Source organism: Erinaceus europaeus, chromosome 1, assembly GCF_950295315.1.
Source record: "Erinaceus europaeus chromosome 1, mEriEur2.1, whole genome shotgun sequence".
NCBI classification, from domain to species: Eukaryota; Metazoa; Chordata; class Mammalia; order Eulipotyphla; family Erinaceidae; genus Erinaceus; species Erinaceus europaeus.
The window spans coordinates 110,074,600-110,098,088 of record NC_080162.1 but is presented as its reverse complement, the minus strand read 5'-3'; the positions used below and the strand labels follow the sequence as shown (position 1 = coordinate 110,098,088).

The 23,489-nt window shown below is 54.1% G+C and overlaps 2 protein-coding genes and 1 long non-coding RNA gene across 6 annotated transcripts in view; 2 read left to right on the top strand and 1 right to left on the bottom strand.

Moving 5' to 3' along the window:
- The window catches only part of ZDHHC8 (zinc finger DHHC-type palmitoyltransferase 8), a 15,315-nt gene extending 5,827 nt beyond the window's left edge, over positions 1–9,488 (top strand). Inside the window, exons 2-11 of one of the 2 annotated variants that reach the window (XM_016192699.2) lie at positions 708–829; positions 980–1,137; positions 1,239–1,411; positions 1,593–1,695; positions 2,079–2,170; positions 2,362–2,503; positions 2,728–2,848; positions 2,927–3,036; positions 4,853–5,847; positions 8,635–9,488. In XM_016192699.2, the coding sequence (XP_016048185.1) occupies positions 708–829; positions 980–1,137; positions 1,239–1,411; positions 1,593–1,695; positions 2,079–2,170; positions 2,362–2,503; positions 2,728–2,848; positions 2,927–3,036; positions 4,853–5,847; positions 8,635–8,893 (2,275 nt within the window). In that variant the 3' untranslated portion in view covers positions 8,894–9,488. Of the gene's footprint in view, positions 1–707; positions 830–979; positions 1,138–1,238; positions 1,412–1,592; positions 1,696–2,078; positions 2,171–2,361; positions 2,504–2,727; positions 2,849–2,926; positions 3,037–4,852; positions 5,848–6,904; positions 8,072–8,634 lie in introns of those variants that run through there. The other variant, XM_007533385.3, reaches the window with a different exon arrangement.
- CCDC188 (coiled-coil domain containing 188) lies at positions 9,488–13,141 on the bottom strand. Of its 3 annotated transcripts, XM_060193228.1 has the most exons (9): positions 12,468–13,141; positions 12,168–12,275; positions 11,967–12,071; positions 11,800–11,856; positions 11,665–11,724; positions 11,508–11,572; positions 10,870–10,927; positions 10,593–10,645; positions 10,203–10,507 (listed from the first exon to the last, which is right to left on the bottom strand). In XM_060193228.1, the coding sequence occupies exons 1-9, from the start codon at positions 12,948–12,950 to the stop codon at positions 10,321–10,323; spliced, it is 1,176 nt and encodes a 391-aa protein (XP_060049211.1). In that variant the 5' UTR covers positions 12,951–13,141; the 3' UTR covers positions 10,203–10,320. The 3 variants fall into 3 exon arrangements, with proteins under 3 accessions (XP_060049205.1, XP_060049211.1, XP_060049221.1); XM_060193222.1 differs by lacking the exon at positions 10,593–10,645 and having other exon boundaries at positions 9,488–10,507; XM_060193238.1 differs by lacking the exon at positions 10,593–10,645 and having other exon boundaries at positions 10,880–10,927.
- Positions 10,322–23,489, top strand: LOC132539096 (uncharacterized). The gene is made up of 3 exons (XR_009550407.1): positions 10,322–10,452; positions 12,492–12,570; positions 23,182–23,489. It is a non-coding gene; the product is annotated as an uncharacterized LOC132539096 (long non-coding RNA).

The following is a 23,489-nucleotide window of genomic DNA, read 5'->3' as shown; positions in this document are numbered from 1 at the left end:
CACTTGAACAGAATTGGCTGATTTCCTGTCCTGGGTTCCTGCAGCCAGTCTTCATTCTACCAGGGCAGGGGAGGCTAGGAAAATGGCAGGCTGGGGATCCCATGAGCATCTCTGGGCCTTAGATTCCTCACCTTGGGGGTCAGAGCCTGAATATCCTACACATTGTTATCTGATGGTGGAGAGTGGAGGAAGGGGGGCCAGGTGGTGGTGCACCTAATTAAATAGTCACCTTACAATGTGCAAGCCCCTGATCCCCACCTGCAGGTGGGGAGCTTCACGAGTGGTGAAGCAGTGCTACAGGTGTCTCTCTGTCTCTCTCCTTCTCTATCTCCCCATCTCCCCCTTTCCCTCTAGATTTCTGGTTGTCTCTATCCAATAAAGATAATACTTTTTTTTTTTAATAGAGAGAGAGTAGGGAGGGGAGATGGCATCGTGATTATACTCTGAGGCCCCAGATTCAATCATTGGTACCACCATCAGCCAGAGCTGAGTAGTGCTCTGAGCTCTCTCTTGATACATCTCTCATTAAAGTAAAAAATAAATATATATATTAAAGGCAGGCTGATGCTCAGTCTGCCAGCTGGCCGGGTGACCTCACAGGCTCAGGCTGCACACCACATGGCCCCGTCAAACTCCTTGGTGCAGGGTGGCCTCCCCTCATCTCCCGCGTGAATCATCCCAAGGCCCTGCCTTGCCATTCACCACAGGTGTCCATGGTTGACAAGAGCTGTGTCACCAGCCATCCCAGTCTACAATGGCATCATCTTTCTCTTTGTCCTGGCCAATTTCAGCATGGCCACCTTCATGGACCCTGGCGTCTTCCCCCGAGGTAGGGCCCTGTGCTGGGGTTACTCATCTCTTGGCTCTGGCTTGAGTGTGAGTGGCTGACAGGGGCGTGGCTGTGGGAGGGGTCCTGTGGGTGGGCAGGAGGAGGAGACACTTTCCTGCTGCCTTCTCTCACCCACCTCTCCCCCCTCAGCGGATGAGGATGAGGACAAGGAGGATGACTTCCGGGCCCCCTTGTACAAGAACGTGGACGTGCGGGGCATCCAGGTCCGGATGAAGTGGTGTGCCACCTGCCACTTCTACCGCCCGCCGCGATGCTCCCACTGCAGCGTCTGTGACAACTGTGTGGAGGTGACTGTCCCACCCTCCCTTCCCCTCCTTGCCCCTCCCCTCCCACCCATTCCTATCATCCCCCCCCTCCCCCCGTACCCTGACATACTGTTCCTGCTCAGGACTTTGACCACCACTGCCCCTGGGTCAACAACTGCATTGGGCGTCGCAACTACCGCTACTTTTTCCTGTTTCTGCTGTCACTCAGTGCACACATGGTGGGCGTTGTGGCCTTTGGCTTGGTCTACGTGCTGAACCACTCGGAGGGGCTGGGGGCCACCCACACCACCATCACGTATCCTTGGCCTGACCATGGTGGGGGTGCAGCGGGTGGAGCGTCTCACCCAGGAGACTGAGATACAGGGGTGGCAGGGAGCCCCCCCCAGAGTGGTATGACAGAGGAAGGGGGGGCACATGTCCACAGGTTCCTGCTCTGTGTCCTCACCCACGGCCGGCCATTGGCCTTAACAGGCCAGCATGGCTGTCATGTGTGTGGCCGGCCTCTTCTTTATCCCTGTCATCGGCCTCACTGGCTTCCATGTGGTACTGGTTACTCGGGGACGCACCACCAACGAGCAGGTACAGATCCTGGGTGGGGTGACCTGGAAAGGGTTTGAGGGCTCTCTGTGGGATGAGAGGGCTGAACAGGCACTTGTGATGGTGGGGGGTTGTAGGGAGGTGGAGTTGAGGCAAGGTGGTGGGAGGCCATGGCATAGGAAGCCCAGGGGCAGGGAGCATGGGACACACCTGCCCCATTCCTTTCCACCCCCCACCCCCCACCGGTGCCTCAGCCCCACATTCTATGGCTCCTGCAGATACAGACCTGGTGGGGAGCACTCCAGCCCACCTGGCGGGGGTAGGGGGACCCCGACTACCCCCCCCCACCCCGCCAACCCATACTCCTGCCTGCCTTGGCCTGGACCCTGGCTGGCCAGGCTGGCTAACGGGTCCCATGTCCACAGGTGACAGGGAAGTTCCGAGGGGGTGTCAACCCCTTCACCCGAGGCTGCTACGGGAATGTGGAACACGTGCTGTGCAGCCCTCTGGCACCCCGGTGAGGCCCCAGGGGGGGTGTCTTTGGGGTTTGGGGTGGGTAGTTACAGACCCTAAGCCTGCCCCCACCCTTGATACTTGTGCATGTGCTGGGCTTCCCAGGCCACTGACCTCCTGCCCTGCTCTGCCCTGCCCTGCCCTGCTCTGCCCTGCCCTGCTCTGCCCTGCCCTGCCCTGTCCTGTCCTGCCCAGGTATGTGGTGGAGCCACCCCGACTGCCACTAGCAGCTCGGCTGAAGCCACCTTTCTTTCGACCGGAGCTCCTGGAGCGAGCTGCACCACTCAAGGTCAAACTTAGTGACAACGGGCTGAAGTCTAGCCTGGGCCACAGCAAGGTGGGGGCCTGGTGCTGGTGCAGGGCATGGGACAATGGTCAGACCCTTGACAGCAGAAAACAACTATGTTGGCAGGTGCTTAAAAGCTGAGGCCAACGGAAAGATTGGGGAGGGGGTGGAAGAAATTGTGGCAAGGATCTGGACCCAGGGCACCAGGAAGGAAGACTCTGGTGAACCCCTGACCCTGGCCTCCCCCTACCCCCACTGACTGTGCCCCCTCCCAGTCTAAGGGCAGCCTGGACCGACTTGATGAAAAACCACTGGACCTGGGGCCCCCACTGCCCCCGAAGGCAGAGGCCAGCACATTTATCAGCGACCGGCAAACTCCACGGCCAACCAGTGCTGGTGAGGTGGGGGGTGGCCAAGCCTGGGTGAATAGGGCACTGGGTGACCCTCCAGCCTAAATGTGGTTCTCCTCCCCAGAGAGCACTCTGTCAGTGCAGAGGACCAGCCCCCCAACGCCAGCCATGTACAAGTTCCGCCCTGCTTTTCCCACTGCTCCCAAGACTCCCTTCTGTGGACCTGGGGAGCAGGTGAGCAGGCCTCCTCCCCTGGGTGTCCCCCACCCCATGCCTGGGTTGTAGAGTACCCCTTGGATGCTGGCTGGACCCCACCCTGAGGGCTTCCTAGTTGGTGGGGAGATGGTAAGTTTGATTTGGCCCTGCCTTCCCTGTTGGCCTGTGCTCCCGAGGTCTGCAAGGTGGCTGCCCCCAGGATTCTTTAAGGCCCATGGGAAGGCTTCTAAGGAATTTGAGATTGTTGGAGAAAGCACACATATTGGTCCCCCCCCCCCCCATGTCAAATGTGTGTTCCAGCCCAAGGGAGCCCTGGAAACTCCCCGGGGCTGCCAGCCCTCCTTCACATCCACTAGGGAGGCAGGGTTGGGCTCAGGGCACCTAGATGCTGCCCCTCCCCTCCATCCAGGACCCAGGCCTTGCCCTGCCCACCCTGCCTGCTAGGGGCAGTGAGTTGGCCTCTGTGGAGTGCCAGCCTGCTCAGGAACAGTAGTGCTTTAGATGTCCTCGCCCACTTTGTCTCCTTCCAGGGATTGTTCTGCCACCCACGTGGGCTTCTAGCAGGTTGGCCAAATGCCCTGAAGCTAATAGCATCTCTAAGCTTCAAGGTCCCTTCCTCCCCTCCTTTTTTTTTTTTTTTTTTGTTAATTTTATTGGGGGTGTTGTTTTATGAAATATTGTCTCAACAGTCAACTTGACATCTCTCCTAAATGTGTGCCAGCATGCTTCTCTACCACTGAAGTACTCACTGTCCCCTGCCACCACAGGGCACAGAGCCCCCAGCCCCCTTAGCCCACCTCTGTGAGTGTCCTGCCACTAGCTCATCTAGGCCAAGGGTTTATTCTCATCCCTCTTCCTTGCTTTTACTTTACTTTGACCAGAGCACTACTCAGCTCTGGTTTATGGTGGTGCAGGGGATTGAACCTGGGACTTCAAAGCCTCGGGCTTGAGTGTCTCTTTGCATAAACACTATGCCCCCCCCAAGCCCTGCTTCTTTTATTTCAATTTCATTTATTTATTTATTGGATATAGACGGAAAAATTGAGTTGGAAGCGGGAGGTGGGAGCTGGTGGTGGTGTACCTGGTTGAGTGCACATTATAATCCAGGTTTGAGTCCCCAGTCCCCACCTGTAGGAGGAAAGCTTTTCGAGTGGTGAAGTTGTGCTGCAAGTGTCTCTCTGTCTCTTTCTTTCTCTATCACCCCCTTCCTTCTCGATTTCTGGCTGTCTCTATTGAATAAATAAATAAAGATAATAAAAAACAAATACGTAAAAGAGAGAAAGAAACTCCTCCAGCACTGCTTCCTCACTTGTGAAGCTTCCCCCTTGCAGGAAGGGAACAGGGACTTGAATCCAGGTCCTTGTGTGCTAAACCAGGTGCACCACTGCCTGCCTCCTCTTTGCCTCTGAAGTCTCATTGGAGCGAAACCATCTGTCGGGTTTTGCTATGCTTGCAGGCTCTTGTCCTTGCCTCATACCCTGGTGGAACCACAGGCATTCAGAGGCTGATTTCCCTCCATCCCTTTGACTGCCCCTGGACTGGGGGGCTCCCAGGGGACTGCAAGATGCATAGACTTTGCCACCCCCTCCCCCAGGCCTATACCCCGACTCCCCAGGGAGATACCTCTGGAGGGCTGCTGCTGCTGCTGCTCTGCTCTGCTCCCCCTGCTTCCTTCCTTTGGGGGTGGAGGGAGCAAGGGGAAGGAAGCATGGTGGAGGGTTGCTGGGGACACCTTGGTGCCTGTGCTGCCTCTGGGATGGCCAGTATGACTGCCTTCTGGTGGCCATGCAGGAAGTGACGGGTGGCCCAGGGCAAACCTGCGCCTCTGTTCCAGGTCCCTGACTCCCTGACGCTGGGGGAAGACAGCATCCACAGCCTGGACTTCGCGTCAGAGCCCAGCCTGGACCTCCCTGATTATGCACCCGGGGGCCTGCACACAGCCTACCCACCGTCCCCACCGCTTAGCGCCGCTGACACCTTCTCAGGGGCCTTGCGCTCACTCAGCCTCAAGGCCACAGGCCGAAGGGGTGGGGACCACATGGCACTACAGCCCCTGCGCTCCGAGGGGGCACCCCCTACACCCCACCGAAGCCTTTTTGCCCCCCACGCACTGCCCAACCGCAATGGCAGCCTGTCCTACGACAGCCTGCTGAACCCCAGCTCGCCCGGGGGCCACGCGTGCCCGGCCCACCCCTCAGCCAGTATGGCTGGCTACCATTCACCCTACCTGCACCCAGGGGTGCTTGGCGACCCACCTCGGCCACCGCCCCGCAGTTTCAGCCCTGTCCTGGGTCCCCGGCCCCGGGAGCCCTCCCCTGTGCGCTACGACAACCTGTCCAGGACCATCATGGCCTCCATTCAGGAGCGGAAGGACAGGGAGGAGCGAGAGCGGCTGCTGCGCTCTCAGGCTGACTCACTCTTCGGGGACTCCGGGGTCTACGACGCACCCAGCTCCTACAGCCTGCAGCAGGCCAGCGTGCTGTCAGAGGGGCCCCGTGGGCCCGTGCTGCGCTATGGCTCCCGTGATGACCTGGTGGCCGGACCTGGCTTTGGCGGTGCCCGCAACCCAGCACTCCAGACCTCCATGTCCTCTCTGTCCAGCGCCGTGAGCCGGGCACCTCGGACCTCCTCCTCCTCCCTGCAGGCAGACCTGGCCAACAACAACGCCCCAGGACCCCGGCCCAGCAGTGGCTCGCACAGGTCGCCGGCACGCCAGGTGCCACCCTCCCCGCCTGGCACTCCTCGCTCACCCTCCTACATGGGTCCCAAAGCTGTCGCCTTCATCCACACAGACCTCCCGGAGCCGCCGCCCTCGCTGGCCATGCAGAGGTGGGTGCCAGGGTGGGGCAGGCATCTAGCTCCCTTGGGGGTGGAGTGGGAGCTTGGCCAAGCTCTCTTGGATTATGTGGGGGCAGAGGGAGTTGTGGGCACACTGCCTTGGAGGCCTCTGGCAGCCCAAATGAAAGCAGGATTCACACTGTGGGCCTCATGCTCCCAGTTCTCCCAGAGCTGGCACAGGCCTGGCACATGGGGGATCCCAGGACATCTTCCTCTCGAGATGGTACCACTGTCTTCTTGCTGCTGGGGTGGGTGGGGTGGGATCACCGTGCAACACCCACCAGCTGGGGTGCTGGGGCAGGGCTCTTCCCATGGGCACAGAGATGGAAACAGATGTGGGGGTGGGGGTGGCGGTTAGAGGAGTCAGGCTGGTTCCAGGCCCTTGGCAGTAGGTCACTGAGGGTGCTGGGCCTGCCACTTCAGGGCTGGGCTTGGGTGTGAGAGCTGACCTGCTCTGTATGCTCTCCCACTGGCATCTTGGCATCTTGGGGGTATCCTCAGATGCAGAATCACTGCTCAGTCAGTTGGCAAGGGGTGGTGGTGATAGGCCTTGTCGGAGCAGCTATGTGGGGAGGGAGGGACATGATGGGAGCTAGGCAGTGAAGTCAGGCCTGGCTGGGCCAAGGGCAGGAGGGCAGCTCCTCATTTTCCCAGCAAGGAGGATGGAAAGGACCACAGAGCATGGAGCTCCCCAGCTTGGGCTACCAGGGCAAGCAGGTGTGGGGCTTTGCCAGTGTCTACACAGCCTCCTGCTGCTCAGCCTCAGTACCTGTGGGAGGAACCAAGGGGCCTGGGAGGGGGTGACAGTACCTTCGACCTCTGCCATGTGACAGCACAGACCCCCACCCCACCGCACTGCCTCCCTCTGGCTGATTCTGCACTCCCAGACCCACCACTTTGTCCTGGAGGTATCTTCAAGCTCAGAGGGCAGAGCCTGCCAGGGCTCAGTCTGCATCTGTGTTGTCTGTCCCATCATCCCTGTGGCCTCTGTCCTGCCATGGTCCCCTGTTCACCGTATGTGTGCATGTGTGTGCTTGTTTTGATGCAGGGACCACCCTCAGCTGAAGACCCCCCCAAGTAAGCTTAATGGGCAGTCCCCTGGCCTGGCCCGCCTGGGACCTGCCGCTGGCCCCCCAGGACCCATCGCCAGCCCCGCCCGGCACACACTTGTTAAGAAAGTGTCCGGTGTGGGTGGGACCACGTACGAGATCTCGGTGTGAGGACTGACTGCCACCCCTCCAATGTGGCGCCACAGGGACCAGGAACCCCAGCCTCAGTCCCCTCACTGTCCCAGGAGAGGAGAAGGCTTAGGCCTGGTACGGATCCAACAGCAGGAGAGCAAGCTGAGCCTCCAAGAGCCGGTTCTCTCATGCCTGCCCCCCACCCAGCCGCCTGTTCAGTGGGGGTTGGGCAGGCCAAGGGCTGCGGGGTTTGTACAGGTGCCCTGCACCGTGGAGGGGACAGCTGAGGGGCCTGGACCACATCTGCATGGATTGCCCCTGTGCCCCCACCCCAGGTTGTCACCATTCCCATCCCTACCTTCTCCCCTTACAGTTGGGTCCACAGGCCTGAGCTCATGGGCCTCTCCTGGACTGAGGACCCCACTGCCCCAACCCCTCCTAACCCATTGCCTTTCAGGGACCCACTGGAAGCTTGTAGCTCAGCAAGGCCTATTCTTCTGTGGGGAGCCCCACCCCAGCCTGCTCTGACAGAGCTCTGACAGATGGCCAGCCAGCCAGCCATGGGTGGGGTCCCAGCTCCGTGTGTCCCGTCTTTCCCCATTGGTGGGCTCGTCCCCATGTCTGTGCGCTGAGCTGCCATGCCATGTCCCCTGTGTTCATACTCGGGCCCCCTCAGGCCCCATCCCCTGGGGACCACCTTGCTTTCATTGAAGCCTTAACCTCTCAGCTTTATGCTCTTGTGGGAGGCGATGGGGGCGGGAGCCAGCACAGGGCTCAGCACTGCCACGGGGCCAATGGATGAGGCTCTGTTCTCCTTGCTAGACTGGAGGTCTAATCCCCCCACACACACCCTGCAGTTTGGGTCTGGCCCCGGGGACCCTTGGCACCCACTCAGGGGAGGGGGTGTCAGAGTTGCACCCAGCGCCAGGGGCCCGAGAGTAAGCACACGGCAGCGTCCGCTTGCGTTGTGTCCGTTTTATGTTTTTATATCTACATCTATATATAATTTTATTAAAAAAAAAAAAAGAAAAAGAGTCATTTTGATCCTTTCCTTGAGTAAGACCAGAGCTGTTACTGCCAACACAGTGGCTCCCAGGGTGGAGGGCAGAGTGGGGGGCAGGCTGCAGAGGCGGCCGGGATGCAGGATCAGGAGTTCCATGTGGGCATTTCTGGTGGCTTAAGCCGAGATGGAGGCCTGAAAGGTGACACCAGCCGACAGGTCTTTGGCTGACAAGCATGAGGGCCCCCCAGATATGCTTCACCCCTGGCAGTGACAGGGCATTTGGAAGAAGTTTGGAACAGCATCTGTCCAAGGGGGATCCCATAGTAACACAAGGGCTGGAGGACAAGTAAAATAGGGGTACATGTGGGGTCCCCCAGGCACTCAGTCTTTGTGGATGGGGGCTGCCATATTCTGTATCCTGCCAGATATTAGAGGTGGGGGCCATTGGGAATCCAGAGTTTTTGAGGGCCAAGGCAGCCTGGATGGAAGTTGAGGTGCCAGCAGCGAGGCTAGCTGGGCTTGGACCCAGGGCTGCCCACCCTATGCTGACCTCCACCTTTCTGCTTCTTTCTCCTGGGACGCTGCGGCCCGCAGGGGGCGGATCAGCACCTGCAGCCGTGGATGGGGTTGGCGTGGCCAGCCCAGGGTGCCCCCTGGTCTGCATCTGTGCCACCTTGGCCTCCACGAGGACCACCCATCTCTGCGGGTCCCCTGGAGCCTGGCTGCTGGGATGCCCCCCCGTGCGGCTGTGTGCCGCCTGCACTCTGCAGCCTCCAGCCTTTTCCCCAGCCTCTCGGGACCCGAGCGGGACACCAAGTTGGCAACTCCAGGGCCTGCACGGTCTAATCCCTAAGGCAAATGCCCACATGGAGGTGGGGGGGGGGGGGACAGGCTGCCTCTGATCCTAGGGGTCCCTCTCCACCAGCCCAGCAGGGCCTGTGATTTGTGCCCACCCACCTCAGGAAGTCCCTACCTGCTGCCCAGGGGGCCCAATGTTCCAGGCAGGGGAGGGGGTCCTCCCTGGAGCTGCTGGGACCAGCACGGCCTTCTGGGGGTGTTGAACCAGCACCCTGATCCCTGCCCAACCAAGCACTTTAGATGCCACTTCTTCCCCAAGGAGCCCAGGCCTCTGTGGGTTGGGCTGGGGTGGGGGTGGGGTCTCAGGCTGTCCCTGCAGGTCACTGCACTCGCCCCTTCCCACTCAACCTTAGCACATGAACAGATGCCTTAACCTACTGGAGCCCCCCTGTCTGGGGAGCCCCAGAGACCCTGATGGGGTGGGGACTCCTGTTGATGACTCTCTAAGGCTTGTAGCCCGGAGCCTCTGGGTCCAGACACCCCAAGTTCTATCTCTTCCACTTGGGGATGATAAGCCACAGAGCTCTCTATTCTCACAGGTATTCCTCCCAGCCCCAATTTAATGCTCAATAAAAATTTTTGGTGTTTTACCTTTATGTCTCTGTCCACCAATGTGTCCCCCACACCCTACTCCCTCCAAATCCTCCGAGCCTTGGGACAATGTTAGCAGGCTGGACTGGCAGGGACCTGGGGATTGGAGGCAGGGACAGGGGATGGGGGCTGGGGGCTGTGGGTAGGCTGTGGGTCAGACTGAGGGCAACTTGAAGGAGAGGTGTGAGTTCAGTAGGTCAAGAAATTGAGGACTGAGTCCTTGACCTGAAGTTCTTGGGAGGTGAGGGGAGGGGATATGTGGGGCTGACCCTAGGGTGAGGCCTAGGGACCTCCCTCCCTTGTTTTCTTCTCTCTCTCTCTCTCTCTCTCTCTCTCTGTGTGTGTGTGTGTGTGTGTGTGTTTATGGTGGTACTAGGGTCTGAACCTGGGACTTTGGAGCCTCAGGCATGAGAGTCCATTTGCACAATCATTACATTGTCCCCAGCTGCTTTTCCTGCTTAGAGCCCTCTGTGGTCAGACTGGGGACTTTCTGTAGAGCTGCTGCTGTCCAGTTGGTGGACAGATCATAGAAGGGAGGAGGGTAGTATGGCCCTAAGGGTACCCCACACACACCGCTAGGAGATGGGCTTCAGGAGGCAGCAACCCCACCTTCGTTTCCATGGAAACAAGCTCACACGCAGAGTGTGTCACGACTATATGTCCAGCTGCAGGCCCAGCCCTCAGGACAGACCCCGCCTCCACCCTTCTCCGCAGCTCCAGGCGGGGATGCTGGGTGGCAGGGCCACGGGCGGGGGCTGGTGTGGCTGCCGAGCACTCGGGGCAGTGCCAGCCGCCTGGCCTCCTCCTTGCTGGGGCCGCTGAGCATCCGGCCTAGAAGGGCAGGAAGTCGTCCACCTCGAGGCGCAGGAACGGGCCCAGTAGGGCCCGCAGCTTCCAGACTGCGGCACGGCTCAGCAGGGGCGGCACCAAGCCCTCGAAGGGCGCGGGGTCCACCACGTACACGTAGGCAGCGGTGCAGGCCAACAGGGAGCCCAGCAGCAGCCTCAGGGCCAGCAGCCTGTGGGCGGTGGCGGCGGTCAGGAGGCGGGGGCACCAGTGGGGATGGGCCTGGGAGGGTGGGCTCTGCCCAGATGGCCACCTACCAGAGCTGGCCTCTGAGGCCCTCCGGACATCCCAGCTTGGACTGCGCCTTCTGCTGGGGGGGAAGTGGGGGATGGGGGTGGGGGTGGGGGTGGGGGTGGGGGTGGGGTCAAGGCTTGTCCCCCAAGCCTCAGTGATGCTCTCGCCCCTCCCTCACCCAGGACCTACTGCAGGTGGTGCTCCTATGGGGGGGGGGGAGGTGTGTGTGTGGGGGGGACTCCTCCGCTCAAGATCACCTCTCCCCCTCCCCTAGTGGGGTCCCCGGGGTCAGGGGCTTACTGCCACGCACGCCAGCTGCTGCTCCTTCCTGGCCTGGGTGCGGCACTCAGCACGCTCCCTGGGTGGGGGCGGGGTGGACAGTCAGGGTCATATGCTCGGTGGTCCCAGTTCAGGCCCACCCAACCGGGGGAGGGGGAGGGGGTGTTAGGAGTACTTTTTTTTTTTTAATTATCTGTTGGATAGAGACAGCCGGAAACCGAGAGAGCTGGGGGAGATAGAAAGAGAGACACCTGCAGACCTGCTTCATCACTTGCAAAGCTTTCCTCCTGCAGGTGAGGACTGGGGGCTTGAACCTGGGTTCTTGTACACTATAACATGTGTTCTCAACCAGGTGGGCCACCACGTGGTCCCTTTTTAAAAATTTTTATTATCATGTATTTATTTATTGGTTAGAGACAGCCAGAAATTGAGAGGGAAAGAGGAGATAGAAAGGGAGAGAGACAGAGAGACACCTGCAGCTCTATTTCATCACTCACAAGTTTTCTCCCTGCAGGTGGGGACTGGGGGTTTGAACCCGGGTCCTTGAGCACTGTAACATGTGCACTCGACCAGATGCACCACCACCCAGCCTGGGTGTCAGGATTTCTCCACCCCAATCTGAGCAGGGCAACCTGGAGGCCCCTGACCCCACACTTCACCCCATAATCTCCAGCTGAATGTCCTCCATTTGGTCTAGCACACCCCGGATGTCTTTCTTGAGGTTCTGAGGGGAGGGCAGAGAAGAGGAAGCAGGTCCCCCAGCCCTGACCTCCCCGCTACCACCCATATGTTGAGCTTTGCCTGGTGGGGACCTACCAGAAGCCCGGTGGCCTGGTTGTTCAGGGCCATGTGTACCTCTGCCACTCCATCCCACACCTGGCAGAAGGGGAGAGGTTGAGTCACACCCCAGGTGCCACCTCCCACCCCTAATCCTGGAGGGCACCTCAGTACCTCAGTAATGGCCATCTTCTTTCTCTCAAAGGATAGCCGGATCTGCTGCAGCTCATTCTGGGGGTGGTGTAGAGTGTGGCATGGGCAGGGGCAGGGCCAGTGTGTGGTTAATGCTTTCCTCCCACCCTGGGGCCCAGCCCAGCCCAGCCCAGCAAGGGGGGACCCACCTGCGACTGCTGCACGAAGGACTCCTCTCCCCGACATAGCTCCTGCTGCAGCAGCTGCACAGGTGCCCTGTCCTCCAGGGCCCGGGAGCCAGCTTGTTCTGGGCACTGCAGAAGATGTGGGTCAGCCCAGGGCCCCATGCTGTCCCTGTGGGCATGCAGCAGTGGACACAGGGTGGGCTGCAGCATGTGCGGCACACTTACCCAGGCCAGGCCGGTGCAGCTTGAGTGCTCAGTGCACAGGGGTAGGAACTGCTGCCCCGGTCCCAGGAAGGCCCCTAGCTGCTCCCGCAGATCCTGGTTCTGCCTTTTCTGGGGGGTGGGGGGGTGGGTATGGAGGCCTCAGAGAGATGAGAGCACTGTCATGGCCATTTCTCAAGCAGGGGAATGAGGCAGTGATGCTGGGACAGGGTTTTGAGCAGAGGGGAGTGGCTGGAGACCTGTGGCAGGGACTTGGGTGCAGGGACTCAGGGATGGCTTCTGGGCCTGGGGTGCCTTGCTCACCAGATTCTGGTTCTCTTGTTCCAGCTGGAAGAAGGACTGCTCTGCTGGGGTCCCTGGCCTCTGTATAAGGGACCGGTCCTGGCAGACTCTGGACCCTGGGCTAGTAGGCACCCCCTGCCTGGGCGGCCCCTGCTCTCGCCCAGCCTGCATGTGCCAGCCCCACTGCAGCCCTGCCTCCACTTGCCCCTGTCTCACTCCCTCTGGGTTTCTTGGTCTCTGTCCCTGCATCTCTCCCTCATCATTTGAAATAAAGCTCCCGGGTGCCTCACCCCCTACTCTGGGCCCCCCACCCCCTGCTCCCAGTGTGGGGAAAGGCCTTGTCAACTCCATGGAGTGAGTGGAAGAGAGGGGCACCAGGCAGGGCCACCTTACAAAGCCCTGGCAGGGCCGGTCCAGGCATCCTCCATGACTGCTAGAAGGTGGGGCCTGAGGGCACTGGGGATGGGGGTGGCCACAGGGGTTCAGGGTTTTCGGCCCCTCCATCCCTCCCTGTGACCCCGTCCTGACCCCAGGTCCAGGCTCTGGCCTGGGCCAAGCTGCCACCCTCTTGCTGAGGGCCCTCTGGTGTCACAGTTTACGGGTCCTCCTCAGTGACTCCTGTCACAAAGGCCCTGGCACAGCCAGGGAGGTCATAATGGGTAGGGGCGGTGGCCCGAGCTGGCCCTGCCCCTGAAGTTTCCTCCCCTGTCACCCCTTCTGCATCTCCCCCCCATATCCCTCCCCCACATTGACCTGAATCGTTTTTTTCTTAACATGCGAAGCAGATTTACAGGTACAAGGTTAAAATGAAATCAAACAACAAACAGGGCTTCACTACAATCCTCCCTCCCACCTCTGTGCAAACAGAAGGTGCCCTTCTGCAGCCCAGCTCTTTTGCCTAGTAGGTCACTAAGGCTGGTTTTGCTTTCTTTCAATTATTGAGGGGTTGGGAATAGCTTACTTAGTAGAGTGCACGCTCTGTTTTGCAAGATGAGCCGGGTTCAAGCCCCTCCCCCACACCACAGGAGCACCAAGCATTGCACCAGAAGCCCCATGAATGGTGAAGTAGCATCACATCAAGGTGTCCCTTCTATCTCCCTCTCCCTCTCCCTCTAACTCTCCCTCTCTGAAACTAGGAGGAACATTTGACTAGGCTTTTACTTTGTTGGTCCTTTGGGGACTGTGATTCTCCTCTCTGTACATGGGGATAATGTGGCAGAGCTATATTTAGCCACTTTCCCTAGGTCAAGCCATGGTTAGGTGACAAGCTTTTTTTTTTTTTTTTTGTTCCTTTTGGTTTTTACCAGATCCCTGCTCAGCTCTGGCTTAAAGTGGTACTAGGGTTTGGACCTGGGAGCTCAGAGCCTCAGGCATGAGAGATATAACCATTAGACTCAGAGGCAGTGTGAATCCTCACCTGGTAGAGACAGTCACAGACCCCCTCTTCTCTTGCTATTCTTGCCCTTCTGCTATGTGACTTTCCCTTTTTCACACCAGGAGCTGGGAGGCCCTCTTTTCACCCTGGGCTCTGGGTTGTCTGGGGCTTCGCTTTGGCCAGTAGGTTTGTTGTACTATCCTCAGAGTAAGACAAAGGTTTGATTATTTTTGTGGAGCAGGAAATTTAACCATCCTGGGTCACTTTTTCATTCAGATAGATGGAGGGAAAGAGAGGAAGAGAGAGAGAGAAGGAGAGGGCCCTGAAAAAATATCTTATGACCAGGTGGTGGTGCACCTGGTTAAACACACATATTATAGTGTACAAGGACCCAGGTTCAAGCCCCTGGTCCCCATCTGTGCAGGGGGAATGCTTCACAAGTGATGAAGCAGGGATGCAGGTGTCTCTCTCTCCCTCTCTATTTCCCCTTCCCCTTTCAACTTCTCTCTGTCTCTATCCAATAATTAATAAGTTAAATATTAAAAAATAAATACAGCTTACTTGGATAGTGTAAAAAAAAAAATCACCCCGAGGGGGTAGGTAGGTGGACTGCACCTGGTTGAGCACACATGTTACAGTGCTCAAGGACCCGGGTTTGAGTCCCCAGTCCCCACCTGCTGGGAGAAAAGTTTTTGAGTGGTTAAGCAGGGCTACCAGTGTCTCTCTGTCTCTCTTTCTACCTGCCCTTCCCATCTCTATTTCTGTCTATCTTTATCCAATAAATAAATAAAGATAATTTTAAAAAGTCACCCTGGAATGGGGAAGCCCAAAACTTGACAAAACAGACAAATAAGAAAACAGAGAATACCAAAGCTTTTCACATGTGATGTTGAGGTTTGAATCTGGATTGAATTTATCGCAGAGGGATGGGTGGGGAAGATAGAAAAGAACCAGAATATCACCCTGGCACATGTGATACCAGGGATTAAACTCGAGTCCTCATGCTTTTGAGTCCAACACTTAGTATACACTGTACTACCTCCAGGCTGTGAGGTCCTGAGTTTGATTCCCCAACATCACATATGCCAGAGTGGTCCTATGGTGTTATTTCTCTCCCTCCCTCCCTCCTCCCCTCCCTCCTTCCCTCCTTTCTCCTTTCTTTCTCATTAATCAATCTGTTAGAAGACTGCCTAGGGAGACTCCTGGAGGGTGCTGGAAGGGCATTAGCAAGCAATCCCCTCCCCCTCCCCCCTTTGGGTAGCCTGGAAGAGGGGCCTGATCCAAAATGTCTGTACCTGCTTCAGTATTTCCCCTTCCACCTGGCTAAGGTCATAAAATGCAGATGAATACAAGTGTGCTTGCACCTGGAGACAATGACTGCAGTTAATCCCCTCAGGGTCTGTCTCAGTACACACACACACACACACACACACACACACACACACACACACACACTATACAAGTAGGAGGACCAGGAAACTTGGGGCTCTTTCTCTCTTGAGGGCCTGAACCTGCCTGTGTGTATTTTCTCTTGCTTTCCTCTTTCTGATTTGCTTCAGTAAATGCTAGACTCTCTGAAACTGATGGAGTCTTCTTGTGATTTTTTTCTTTTTTTAAAAAATAATTTAATTTTTCTAAATTTTAATTTTTCCCTTTTGTTACTCTTGTTGTTTTTTATTGTTGTTGTAGTTATTGTTGTTATTGATGTCACCGTTGTTAGCTAGGACAGAGAGAAATGGAAAGAGGAGGGGAAGACAGAGAGGCGGAGAGAAAGATAGACACCTGCAGACCTGCTTCACCTCCAGTGAAGTGACTCCCCTGTAGGTGGGGAGCCAGGGGCTCGAACCAGGATCCTTATACTGGTCCTTGTGTTTCATGACACGTGCACTTAACCTGCTGCGCTACCGCCTGACTCCTTATTGATTTAATTTTTTAAAATCTTTATTTATTTATTTATTGGCTAGAGACAGAGAGAAATTGAGAAGGGAGGAGGAGATAGGGAAAGAGAGAGACAACTTGAAGTACTGCTTCACCTCTTGCAGTGATTTCCCCTTGCAGGTGGGGGCTCTAGGGGCTTGAACCTAGGTCTTTGCCCATTGTAACATGTATGTTCAACCAGGTACACCATCACCCAGCCCTTTTATTGATTTAATAATGATCATCAAGACCATAGGATAAGAGGGGTACAATTCCATACAATTCTCACCACCAGAGCTTCCCATCCCCTCCACTGGAAGCCTTCCTATTCTTTTTTCTTTATCCCTCTGTGAGCATGGACCCATGACCATTATGGAGGGCAGAAGGTGGAAGGTCTGGCTTCTGTAATTGCTTCTCTGCTGGACATGGGCATTGGCAGGTGAATCCATACCCCTAACCTGACTCTTTCTTTCCCTAGTGGGGCATGGCTCTGGGGAGGTGGGATCCCAGGGCACATTGGTGAGGTCGTCTGCTCAGGGAAGTCAGGTTGGCATCATGGTAGCATCTGCAGCTTGGCTGAACAGTTATGGAGCTGAAAAGTTGAATTACCATGCCTGGCATCTCGAATTACCATGCCTGGCATCTCTGGACACAGTCCAAAGTGAAACATGTAGAGGTGGCACTGGTTTCATTGATTTGGTTGAGATCAGCAGATGCAGTATCAAATGGTAGGCATCAAGAGAAGCATGAAGGAAAATGAGCCAAGCCTCAGAGGTTCCAGGTCTGGTAGAAAAATGGGTTTTATAGAGAATGGGAAAGTTTCCTGCTGTCTTAGAGTTTAAGAAGGCAATAGATAGTTATAATTATAACCAAGTTATTTGGGAATTTGAAAATCCCATGGTTAGGATTTAGTGTACCATACAAGACCTTGTCATGTTTTATGTCATTTAATGCTATCTATCTCTCTTCCTTTCTGTTTCCCTCTCCTCTCTCAATTTCTCTCTGTCCTAATAAAAATTAAAAAGGAAAAAAAAAAAAAGGTGGGGGGATGGCTTCCGGAAGCAGTGGATTTGTATTGCTGTACAAATAATTGCATTTTATATCTGACAAAAGACCAGTTGCTTCTGGTCTCCCTGGTCTAAGATTATAGGTGATTTAATATTTCAAAAAAAAAGGTCAATTTAAGACCACTATTAAAATTCAATCAGGTTACCAATTTGAGACTTTAAGTGATTAGACTGAAGGAATATCTTCTCAGAACTGGGGTCTATGCATCAAAAAGTTTGAGACATTCAATCTATTTTCCCCCTCATATTGATTAGTGATTTATAAGACTATAAGTTAATAGGAGTGTATATTAGCACCATTCCTACTACCAAAGGTGTGTCCCTACCCCCACCCTCCTTAGTGAAGCTGAAAATCTACCCTTCCCCTCCCCCAAGAATTTTTTTTTTTTTTTTTACTTTGGGACAATACTCCAAACTCAGTCAATTTTGGCTTTGTGTCTCCCTTTCTGTTCTTTTCTCAACACTTTTTTTTTTGCTGGCTTTTAAGTATTTTGCTTTTTAAATATTTATTTATCTATTTATTTATTTTCCCTTTTGTTGCCTTTGTTTTTTATTGTTGTTGTTATTGATGTCGTTGTTGTTAGGACAGAGAGAAATGGAGAGAGGAGGGGAAGACAGAGAGGGGGAAAGAAAGACACCTGAAGACCTGCCTCACCGCTTGTGAAGCGACTCCCCTGGAGGTGAGGAGCCGGGGGGTTAGAACCCAGAACCTTCCGCTGGTCCTTGCACTTCGTGCCACCTGCACTTAACCTGCTGCGCTACAGCCCAACTCCTAGTATTTTTATTTCTGAGAGACCTGAGGCCCACTCAGCTCTGACACAGGCAGTGCCGGAGGTCGAACCTGAACCCTCAGGCCTGCCAGTCCTGCGCCTTAGCCACTGAGCTACCTCCCCAGCTCGGTTCTGTACCTCTATGGTCTCTTGTCGGGTGACACTGCCCAGGGCACGTGAGAGCCTGCGGCTGCTCACCTCTGGCCTCCAGGAAGAGCCACTGGGCATCGGGGTCCACCTCCCTGCGGGTCCTGCAAGAGGTCAAGGACACTCCGAAGGCCATCAGTGGGTGCCCAAGGTGGCCTTGCAGCAGTAGCGCAACCCAGGGAGCCCCCGCATGTCCAGCGGCCGCTGCAGGTGAGGTGAGGAGCCAGAGCAAGGGGTGGGGCCTGTGCAGGTCCCCGTAGGCGGCGTTCTGTAGCCACGTGTCCTCCGGTGTTCCACGGGTGGTCACAGAACTGCTCGCGCAGCTGCTCCTTCAGGCTGGAACCTGCGCTGCAGACAGCGCCCCCTCATGCCCTGTGAGACCCCCTCTTTCTTTCTCTTTGTTTCTCCCTTCCTTCCTCTCTCTCTTTTTCTTTCTTTCTTAATGTATTACATTTTTATTATCTTTTTATTTATTGGATAGAGACAGAAATAAAGAGGGAAGGGGGGAGAGAGGGAGAGAAACAGACACCTGCAGCACTGCTTCACCACTTACAAAGCTTTTCCCCTCTAGGTGGGGCCTGGGAGGGGGTTCGAACCGGGTCCTTGTGCCTTGTAACCTGTGCTCAACCAGGTGTGCCACCACCGGCCCCTCTCCTGATTTTTCCATGTGGATACCCGTCCAGAATCCTATTAGCAGAGCTTAAAGGGAAACTCTATGCCCTTTGCTCTGCTCCCTCCATCTCCCCCACATCAGATCAATTTTTTTATTATTATTTATTTATTTATTTTACCAGAGAACTACTCAGCTCTGGCTTATGGTGATGTGGGGGATTGAACCTGGGGCTTTGGAGCTTCAGACATGTGAGTCTGTTTCCATAACCATTATGCTATCTACCCCCGCCCTTTATTTTTATTTTTTATTTCCACCAGGGTACTTGCTGGGGCTTTGTGCCTGCATGACAAATCCACCACTCCCAGCAGCCATTTTTTTCTTTCTATTTTATTTGATAATACAGAGAAATTGAGAGGAGAGGAGGAGGTAGAGAGGGAATGGGAGAGAGAGAGAGACACCTGCAGACCTGCTTCACCATTCATGAAGAGACCCTCCCTGCAGGTGAGGAAGTGGCAAATTGATCTTTATTTTTTAAAAAGATTTATTAATTATTTTATTTATTATTCACTTATTGGATAGAGACAGAGAGAAAATGAAATGGAAGGAGAAGATAGAAAGGGAAGGAGAGGGCCGGGTGGTGGCACACCTGGTTAAGTGCTCACATTACAGTGCACAGTGACTTGGGTTCGAGCCCCTAGTCCCCACCTGCAGAAGGGAAGCTTCACAAGCAGTGGAACAGGGCTGCAGGTGTCTCTCTGTCTCTCTTCCTCTCTTGTATCTCTGTCTCTCTTCTTCTCCCCCTCCCCTCTCAATTTCTCTCTGTCTCTATCTAATAATAATTAAAGATAAAAATATTTTTTAAAAAGTAAGGGAGGGAGAAATTACAGTTGTTTCTTCAGTGACTGAATTTTGGAGTGGTCTGTTACATGGGAACAGGCACGAAAACTGAGATACGCTCAAGGCTCGAGGTGTCTGCTCTGACCTCCATCTGGTCAGGTGTCTGGCTGGGAGAGATTCAGCACAGAGGATGCTTTCTGGGGAATCCAGGGTGGGACTCTCAGTGCTCAGAGCAGCCACAAACATGCAAGGCTTTGGAGTTTCAGCAGCCCCAGTGTACATTTCCAATATTGCTCTGTGTTCTTTCAGTGCCTCCTGGGTTGCTGTTTTTCTCCAGAGCACCCTGTAAAGTTGATTCTTAGGGGAGGAGAACTTTAGCTTTCTGTCTTTTCTCTTGTTTTCTTCTTTCCCCTTCCCCTCCCTTTTATCCCCCCCCCCCATCAGAATGCTGCTCAACTCTGGTTTATGGTGGTGCTGGGGATTGAATCTGGGATTTTTAGAGCTTAAAACATGAAAGTATTTTTTAAATATTTTTTTTTTACCTCCAGGGTTATTGGTGCCTGCACTACAAATCCGCTGCTCCTGGCAGCCATCTTTTTAAAAAAAGTATTTATAAAATGGAAATATTGACAAAGGCTATCTTTTTTCCATTGTTGTGGCTGTTGTTGTTGGATAGGACAGAGAGAAATCAAGAAAGGAGGGGAAGACAGGGAGCGGGAGAGAAAGACAGACACCTGCAGACCTGCTTCACCGCTTGTGAAGTGACTCCCCTGCAGGTGGGGAGCTGGGGACTCGAATTGTTATCCTTCCACTGATCCACTATGTACAATTAACCTGGTGCACTACTTCCTGATCTCTAGGCATGGGGGGTCTTTTTTTTTTTCCCTCCTCCAGGGTTATTGCTGGGCTCGGTGCCTGCACCATGAATCCACCGCTCCTGGAGGCCATTTTTTTCCCCCCGTTTGTTGCTCTTGTTGTAGCTTCGTTGTGGTTATTATTATTGCCCTTGTTGAGGCAATTCGTTGTTGGATAGGACAGAGAGAAATGGAGAGAGGAGGGGAAGACAGAGAAGGGGAGAGAAAGATAGATACCTGCAGACCTGCTTCACCGCCTGTGAAGCGACTCCCCTGCAGGTGGGGAGCCGGGGGCTCGAACCGGGATCTTTACGCCAGTCCCTGCGCTTTGCGCCACATGCGCTTAACCCACTGCGCCACCGCTCGACCCCCTTGGGGGGTCTTTTTAAATTTTTGGCCAGGGTTATTGCTGGGGCTTAGTGCCTGCACAAGGAATCCACTACTCCCTGTGAGTTTTTTCCCTTTTAACTTTAATTAATTAATTAATTTTTGGATAGAGAAAGAAAGAAATTGAAAGGGGAGGAGGAGGTAGTAAGGGAGAGAGACAAAGAGACACCTGCAGCCCTTCTTTATAACTCAATGAAGCTTTCCTCCTGCAGGTAGGAACTTGAACCTGGGTCCTTTCGCACTGTAATGTATGCACTTAACCAGGTGCGCCACCACTTGGCCCCAACATGAAAGTCTTTTGTATAACTCAGAATTATGCGACACAAATGAGACAAGTAGAGTCAGGTCTGTAGACAAAGGGATGTCTTAATGTAGTAGCTGGGGGAAGTGAGAGCCCCTGCCAGAGAGAGCTTAGGAGACCTGGCCAGGGAAGCAAGAGAGCTCAGCCAGGGGGAGCAGAGGAGAACTGCCCTAGGACAGGATGGTGAGCTTCTATAGGTTCTTGGCTCAAGGCTCTTTTCAGTAATGTGGGCAGGAATGGTGGTCTTAGATTTATTGAAGTATTCAAGGGTATTTCTACTTGCTTGTGGATGAATCCCATGCAGGGAGGAACAGGATCCGTTTTCCCGTGTGGGAGAGGGGTCTGCTTATTCCCAGCATGTCCCCTTCAGTCTGTTTCAGTGAGAGAAATTCTTTCTGTGAGGGTGGGGGTCAGACCTTAGTGTGTTTCCTTCAATAACCATTAAACTGTCTCCTCAGCCCTTAGTCGCTGTGTTTTCTTTGTTCTCCTTGTGGTTGTTTGTTTTGCTTTGCTTGTTCTTAGGATTTCTTGTCAGAGTTAGGCACTGTTCTCAAATTTCTGCCATTTAAGTTTTACTACATATATATATATATTTATTTATCTACATATATATTTATATTATATATAGCTTATTATTTTTACCAGAACACTGCTCAGCTTTGGCTTATGGTGGTGGTGTGGATTGAAACCGGAGGCTCAGGGCCTCAGGTATAAAAGTTTATTTTATTTTATTATTTATTTTCCCTTTTGTTGCCCTTGTTGTTTAACATTGTTGTGGTTATTTATGTTGTTGTTGGATAGGACAGAGAGAAATGGAGAGAGGAGGGGAAGACAGAGAGTGGGAGGGAAAGATAGACACCTGCAGACCTGCTTCACAGTTAGTGAATTGACTCCCTGCAGGTGGAGAGCCGGGGGCTCGAACCAGAATCCTTAACGCCAGTCCTTGAGCTTCAGGTGTGCTTAACCCACTGCACTACCGCCCGACCCCCCCCTTGCTTGCTTGCTTGCTTTCTTGCTTTCTCTCTTTCTTTCTTTCTTTTTTCTTTCTTTCTTTCTCTCTTTCTCTCTTTCTTTCTTTCTCTCTTTCTCTCTTTCTCTCTCTCTTTCTTTCTTTCTTTCTTTCTTTCTTTCTTTCTTTCTTTCTTTCTTTCTTTCTTTCTTTCTTTTTCTTGCCTTCAGGGCTTGGTAACTATACCACAAATCCACTGTTCCTGGTGGCCACTGTTTTCCCATTGTTGTTGTTGTTGCTGCTGTTGTTTGGGTAGGACGGAGAGAAATTCAGAGAGGAGCGGAAACGGAGAGGAGAGAAAGATAGACACCTGCAGAGCTACTTCACTGCCTGCAAAACTATTCCTCTGCTGGTGGGGAGACGGAGGCTTGAACCGGGGTCCTTGCACTTCGTACTATGTGCGTCTAACTGGTGCACTACTGCTTGGCCCCTCTCTCTCTTTTTTTTTTTTCCCTTTATTGCCATCAGGGTTATTGCTGGGACTCGGTGCCAGCACTAGAAATCCACTACTCCTGGCAGCCATCCCCCCTTTATTTCTTTCTAATTTTTATTAGATAGGATAGAGAGAAATTGAGAGAGGAGAGGGGAGTTAGAGAGGGAGAGAGAGAGATATAGACACCTGCAGACCTACTTCACTGCTTGTGAAGCAGACCCCCTGCAGCTGGGGAACGGGAGCTCGAACGAACGTGGGTCCTTGAGCTTGGTAATATGTGCGTTTAACTGAGTATGCCACTGCCCCTCCCAGTTTCTTTTCTTTTCTTTTTAAATTTTTTAATCTTTTATTTATTTATTGGGTAGAGACAGCCAGCAGTTGAGAGGGAAAAAGGTGATAGAGAGGGAGAGAGGCAGAGAGGCACCTGCAACACTGCTTCACCACTTGCAAAGCTTTCCCCCGGCTGGTGGGGACTGGGAACTCAAACCCAGGTCCTTACACATTGTAACATGTGCACTCAGTCAGGTGCACCACCACCCAGCCCCCTAAGTTTTTTTTTTTTTTTTTTGCTTCTAGGGTTATTGTTGGGGGCTCAGTGCCAACACTATGAATCCACTGATCCTGGAGGAACCCCCCCTTTTAAAATATGTATTTATTTCCTTTTGTTGTCCTTGTTTTATTGTTGTAGTTATTATTGTTGTTGTTGGATAGGACAGAAAGAAATGGAGAGAGGAGGTGAAGACAGAGAGGGGGAGAGAAAGACACCTGCAGACCTGTTTCACCGCTTATGAAGTGACTCCCCTGCAGGTGGGGAGCCGGAGGCTCGAACCGGGATCCTTATGCCAGTCCTTGCGCTTTGCGCCACATGCACTTAACCCGTTGCGCTACCGCCCAACTCCCGGCCCCCTAAGTTTTATTTTCTGTTGAGATACCAGAGTACCACTCTCACTTGATGCTATTGGGCTGCTTAGGAAAAGGTTCCTCTAGAGGAAAGCCAATAGCAGCCCCTCCCCTTGCTCCTGCAGGGAGCCAGGAAGAGGGCCAGAAGCACCAGTGCACCAGCATCTCTCTGCCTGGCAGGACCATAAAATGCACATGTGAGCATCTGGAGACAAAGGCTGCAGTAAATCCTCCCAGGGTCCCGTGGATTCTAGGAGCCCACAATAAAAGTTGAAAGAATTCAGCACTAGGGAGTTGGGCGGTAGTGCAGCAGGTTAAGCACAGGTGGTGCAAAGCACAAGGACTGGCATAAGGATCCTGGTTGGAGCCCCTGGCTCCCCACCTGCAGGGGAGTTGCTTCACAGGCGGTGAAGCAGGTCTACAGGTGTCTGTT

Excerpts from the sequence above, each read along its gene's own strand:
- CCDC188 (XM_060193222.1), bottom strand. The coding sequence starts at position 12,950 with ATGGAGGGGCCGAAAACCCTGAACCCCTGTGGCCACCCCCATCCCCAG. Across the intron at positions 11,857-11,966 it reads CCTTCGTGCAGCAGTCGCAG|AATGAGCTGCAGCAGATCCG; the intron begins GTGGGTCCCCCC and ends CACCACCCCCAG. Across the intron at positions 11,573-11,664 it reads ACCAGGCCACCGGGCTTCTG|AACCTCAAGAAAGACATCCG; the intron begins GTAGGTCCCCAC and ends CCCTCCCCTCAG.